This window comes from Olea europaea, chromosome 7 (genome assembly GCF_002742605.1).
Source record: "Olea europaea var. sylvestris chromosome 7, O_europaea_v1, whole genome shotgun sequence".
Taxonomy (NCBI): domain Eukaryota; kingdom Viridiplantae; phylum Streptophyta; class Magnoliopsida; order Lamiales; family Oleaceae; genus Olea; species Olea europaea.
Genome location: NC_036243.1, coordinates 21,987,166 through 21,993,559, shown reverse-complemented (window position 1 = coordinate 21,993,559; position 6,394 = coordinate 21,987,166). Strand labels below are relative to the sequence as shown.

Genomic DNA, 6,394 nt, shown 5'->3' with positions numbered 1-6,394 from the left:
AAATTTAGACTAAAATTCCATGTAAATCATGTAATTTACAACAAAATTTAAGTTAAATTCTCCCCCAACAAAACATTGCATTGTCTTAAATGCAAAAACATGTCTACCAAATAAAGGTAAGGAAAGATGTCACCTCAGTGTCGAAGTGAATCACATGAGCTGAAGTATAAGATATCTAAAAGTTTTCAATGGAAAGGGTGATGCAGAAAATGAAAAATAAAAGGAACGCAATGAATAATGCATGGATTAAACCTAGAGACAATGTATAAATGAAAATAAAAAGAAAGAGAAGGGAACGAACTCCCCTTGGGTTGCCTCCCAAGCAGCACCTTTGTTTATTGTCGCTGGCTTGACCCAATATTACCTTCTTCAGCCCGCATCCAGTCAGGGCGTTGTCAACCTTCGGTGCATTGCACCAAACTCATTGGAAGTAGTCATTGGTGGTGTCCCATAATCCTAAAAATCATTAAAAGCAACATAAATATTAGCATATTCTCCATTATCATACCTTGCAGGAATTTCAGAATTTAAAAAGAAAGAATTTAAAGGGTCGGGGTCAATAAGCGCATGTGCTTCCTTCTTAACGAGTGCATCAGTCATGTATGTTTGATGACACTCATCATCTTCCTCAAGCTGTTTCATGACGTGAAAGATGTTGACGTCTAAGGTCATGTTCCCAAAAGATAGCTTCATCAAATCATTCCTCCAATTGATAAGAGCGTTAGTTATAGCGAGAAAAGGTCTACCAAGAATAATGGGAATCTTGGAGTTAACATTCACATCTACTTTCACATCTAAAACCAAAAAGTCCACAGGGTAGCAAAATTTGTCAATCTGTACTGGTACATCTTCAACTGCCCCCCTAGGTTTAATAGTGGACCGATCAACCAATTGTAGGACCACTATAGTTGGTTTGATCTCACCTAGACCTAACGCCAAGTATATAGCATAAGGCATGATGTTGACATTAGCCCCTAAGTCGAAGAGAGCTTGTGCAATCTCATGGTTCCCTATGATACAAGAAACAATAGGACAACCAGGGTCCTTATACTTTGGTGGGACTTTTTGTTCAATTACGACACTCGCATGTTTAGTCAAGAAGGCAATTTTCTTGACACGGTGCTTCATTTTTACAGTACACAAGTCCTTAAGGACTTTAGCATATATGGGGACCTGGGGAATCACGTGCAAGAGAGGTAGATTGACTTTTACTTGCTTGAGATGCTCTAAGATTTCACTATGTTGACTAGAAGATTTTGAGGTTGACTTGAGGGCTTGAGGAAAGGGTACTCTAGACGGATTTTTCACTACCTCCTCACTAGGGGTGCTCTTTTCTATGATACTGGGATCCTTCTCACATTCCCTAGGTTTGGGGGTTAGTTCTATGACTTTTCCAGATCTAGTGGTTATGGAATTCACTTCCTTTAAGTTGGTCTTTCCTGATTCTGAAGTTTGTGCCATGTGTTGCCCCCTAGGGTTCGGTTGAGCTTGCGCTTAGAATTTTTCATGCTCTCCTACAACTAAGCATTAGTTAGTTTGGACATATGAGATTTTATTTCCTTGTTTTCTTCAACAATTTGGGTGATCATAGTCTCAAACTTTTGGTTAGTCTTACTATGTGCCTCTATAAATGCATGTAGAATGTCTTCTAAAGAGTTTCTAGAGGATGTGGACTGATATGGAGGTGTAGTGTGAGCTTTATTTGGCAGGCCTTCAGATATCCAGCTGAGATTGGGGTGATTCCGCCGTCCTAGATTGTATGTTTCAAAAAAGGGAGAATAAGGCTTTTAATATGTGCCAAAGGCATTGCAGTATTACTCATAAACTCTCCTCATCTCATCGTACGTAGCGCACTCTTGAGCTGGATGATCAGTTCCACCACAAATAAAACACGGTCCTAAAGATTCAACATGGGATACATTCTATGTATAGGCTTTAAGTCCCTAGCACGTAAGATTTTGAGTTTTTTAGTGAGGGCATCTACCTTGGCTCTAAGGTCATCCTCTTCCCTAAGATGATAAATGCCTATGCTAGTGGTGTTTCTAGTGGGTAGTACCCTATTAGTACTCTCAGTGGCACTAGGTTCAGTTAGGGATGTCAATTGGGCCGAGCCGGCTCGCGGTTCTCCAGCTCGGCTCGTGAAAAAGGGGCTCGTGGACGGCTCGGGCTCGTGAAATCACGAGCCCGAGCACGAGCTGAGTGGGCCTCAACCGTAGCTCGGCTCGCCGTGTAGATGAGCCCCTCGTGGGCGGCTCGTTTGGACGAGCCACGAGCCGGGCTCGTGGCTTGTCAAGCCTTGTTCAGTGACCATTTGGTCACTGAACTTTTTTTTTTCTTTTCTCCCCCCCTTCCCCCAAAAATTTTTTTTCATATCAATCTCTTCCAAGATTACAACTCTCTCAAGTCTCAACTCTCTTTTATTATATCAATTATCGAGTTTTTACTCTCTTGTGCTGCAAAATATACAATATCAATTCAATTTTTCCAGTTTATTAGTTACAATTTCAATTCATCAAATTCTCAATTCTCACAATCTCACTACATTTATATTCATCTAGTCAAGATTTCATCATAAACAATCACAGAAATGGATCAACGTTCATTTGCTGAGAGCTTGTTTGATACAGGATTTGAGCCATTGCCACATCATAGAGAATCGCCTAGTACGCTGCAAAGTCAATTTCCAAATGAATTTGTCGGTCTAAATGACATACCGATACCTGAAGATGTTCACATTCACGGTCAGGGAAGCCACATTCCAATCGATTTGGATGATATTAACGTTCCTGAAGCGGAAGATGAAGATGAAGATCAGCAATTAAATATCCTAGATGCGAGGGGAAAGCGTAAGGCCAAAAAACAAGCAAAATGTTGGAACCACTTTAAGTTGATTTCAACGGGAAAAGTCGTTGATGGCCTTGCAGAATCTAAAGCAGTATGTAAATACTGCCAACAAAGATTGGCATGGCAAAAAGGAATTGGTACCACTCATCTTAACCGCCACTACGAATCATGTGCAGCCAGACATGGACTTCTTCTAGCTGGTCAAACACAATTACAATTTGACAGTCCAGGCGTCGGTTCTACAACTTCACCCCTATTCACGTGGGTGTATTCAGAGGACGAGACTCGAACTGAAATGGTGAAATTTGTTGCCGCCACTGAGTTGCCTCTGGCTATTGCAGACAACCAACACTTCGTCTCGTTCGTGAAAGAATATCTACAATCAAGGTACGTTGGGGTAAGTCGAAACACTCTTCGTGCCGATACAATAAATTATTTCAATAATTCAAAACAACAATTAATTATGGATTTGCAACAATATGGGGGTGTTATATCCTTGACTTCTAATATATGGGAAGGGGTTAATAAAAGAGCATATATAGTTGCAACCGCACACTATATAGACCCACTTTAGTGCATGCATAAGAAAATTATTGTTTTTAGAATTATTGAATTTCCTCACAATGCTAATAATATATATAATGTTATTATCAGTATTGTTAGAGAATATCATTGTGAGAGTAAAATTCGATCTTTTACTTTTGATAATGCTAGTGTTAATAAGATAGTCGTCGATAAATTGTGTAGGACACTTCAACCTGATTTTGGTGGGTATTTGTTTCATATTCGTTGTGTGTGTTATATCTTGAATTTAATTGTGAAAGATGGTTTAAAACATATAAAGGATGAACTTCAAAGGATTAGAAATGCATTAGTTTATATTACGATCTTTCCTAGTAGAAAACAAGCATTTGAAGATTTTTGTACCGAACTAGGGGTGATGACTGCTAAAACATTTGTTAGCGACGTAGGTCATAGATGGAACTCTACATACTTGCTATTAAAATCATGTAAAGGTTTCAAAAATTTAATAACTGACTTTTATAATAATAGACATGTTAGAAGTGATGATGATGGTATGTTAAATGAATCCGATTGGATTTTAGCTTTGAAAGTTAAACGATTTTTGACATCTTTTTATGAGACCACAAAGATTTTATCCGACGTTTATTATCCCACAAGTTGTATGGTGCTTGAACGCCTTTATATAATTGCAAGAACATTCCATAAATATAAAAATGATCCTGCTTTTAGTGAAATTTTAATTGCTATGGAATTAAAGTTTAGAAAATATTGGGAAGAACTGACTATGTTATTTCCTTTAGCATGTGCAATGGACCACCGATATAATATTTCAGGAACTAAATACGTAATTGATCAAATCAATAAAGTTTTAATACTTGATACACCTATCACCTATAAAAATTTAGAGCAAATATTATGTGGAATGTATGATTAATATGCGGAAAGAATGGGTGCAAATGTTAGTCGGGTACCCTCTGCTGCACCTACTTCTTCTGCTGAAACTGAAGAAGATGCTGCGGAAATAATGAATTTATTTCCAGGCATTAATACATTTAGATATGATGCAACTGCAATGTGTTCATCTAGTACCATGTCGTCTACATCTACATCTCATCAAACATCAGCCGAAACTCAAAATGCGATGCCTGCCGAATTAATTGATTATTTCAATCATAATATGCTAACGGACAGAACAATTAAAAAAACTTCAGAAGAAGTAATTGAATTCTAGCGAAAGTATGAAAGACGTTGGCCAATTGTTTTTGCAATTGGGAAAGATCTATTGACACCTCCGGTTAGCACTGTTACTTTGGAGTCTACTTTTAGTGCAGGTAAAAGGGTTTTGACTGATGTCAGCAACCGACTGAAAGAAGATGTTTTGGAAGCGTTAATGTGTGTGAAGGATTGGCAGGACGCTCATTTTCGACTACAAGATAAATACGCTGAAATTGCATGTCGTCAGGTAAGTTATATTTGATTTAATTATATTAATCAAATTTTTTTTATTTTTTAATCGTTAAATTTAATTTTCTTTAAAAAATTGTACACGATACAACAAGTTGTTCGTGTACAATTTTTAACTCCGCCTACTTAAAATTGATGTAGCCGGTCCCAAGCCCGGATAAAGGAGGAGGGTTTACATTTTATTAACTTTAAAAAAAAATCAAAAAAATATATTTTTTGTAAATGTATTTCAAAAAATAATTCGTTTTCATTATATAAATATTTTATACTTTATAAAAAGTATTACAAATTATAATATGATGTAAATAAAAAAAAATAAAAACTTGTTCTCGTTAAATTATTTGTATTTTTTAACACTTTTTATTTTTAAAGCTCTATTCTTTATTAACTTTAAAAAGAAATCAACAAAAATATTTTTTGTAAATGTATTTCAAAAAATAAGTCGTTTTCATTATATTAATATTTTATACCTTATAAAAAGTATTACAAATTACAATATGATATAAATAAAAAAAATAAAAAAATGTTTTCGTTAAATTATTTGTATTTTTTAACACTTTTTATTTTTAAAATTCTATTCTTTATTTTATATATATATATATAAAAGTAGGCGAGCCCACGAGCCGAGCTCGCCCAATTTCAACGAGCCGAGCCCACGAGCTCGGCTCGCCACTAGTACGAGCCGAGCTCGTGGCATTAGCCGGCTCGGCCCATTGCGAACCCTAGGTTCAGTCCAGGTATGGGCTTTCTTGGCTGAGTCATCTAAGTACTCTATAGCCTCATCTGGATCTTTTTGTAGAAATTCACCATTACACATCATTTTCACAAATTGGCACTCCCTAGGTAATAATCCCTCATAAAAGTAACTCACAACACGTCAACTTTCATAATCGCGGTAGGGGCAAAGGGTTTGTAATTCTTTGTATCTTTCCCATGTTTGGTATAAAGTTTCATTGTCCATTTGGACAAAAGAATAAATTTGTTTTTTTAAAGCAGTTGTTTTATAATGGGGAAAGTATTTGCCAAAGAATACTTGAGTCATTTCAGCCTAAGTCCCAATCGAACGTGGTCGCAGTGAATATAGCCAGCTTTTTGCTCGTTCTTTGAGTGAAAATGGGAACAATTTTAGCCTGACTACATCCAATACACCATGTTGACTATGGAAGGTTGCTACTACCTGCTCAAACTCCCTACTATGCACGTATGGAATTTTACTTTCAAGACCATGAAAATTTGGAAGAAGTTGAATCATTCCCGATTTCAGGTCCATACGTGGCATGATAGATAGAAACATGATGCATGACATTGTAGATGTGCATGTGGGGTGAAGTTAATCATGAAAGGTCCTATAGGACGCATTGTCATGCTCACTATTAGACATTGTGTTGTGTAGTGTGATATTCGTACCAACAGATGCGATATCAAAAAGAGGGTTAGAAAGTGATTCAAACACTAGTTGAGGCCTCGCAATAAATCGCCCTCACTCGTCTTGAAGTATGTTCATAAAACACAAAAAAATGAAACCAAATGAGAAATAAAAAAATAATTAAGAAAATAAACT

General features: G+C 36.6%; 1 protein-coding gene across 1 annotated transcript; it reads right to left on the bottom strand.

Moving 5' to 3' along the window:
• Positions 1–456: 456 nt before the first annotated feature.
• LOC111398065 lies at positions 457–1,461 on the bottom strand. Its single transcript, XM_023025019.1, has one exon. It carries the CDS (start codon positions 1,459–1,461, stop codon positions 457–459), a length of 1,005 nt encoding a protein of 334 aa, XP_022880787.1.
• Positions 1,462–6,394: the final 4,933 nt, after the last annotated feature.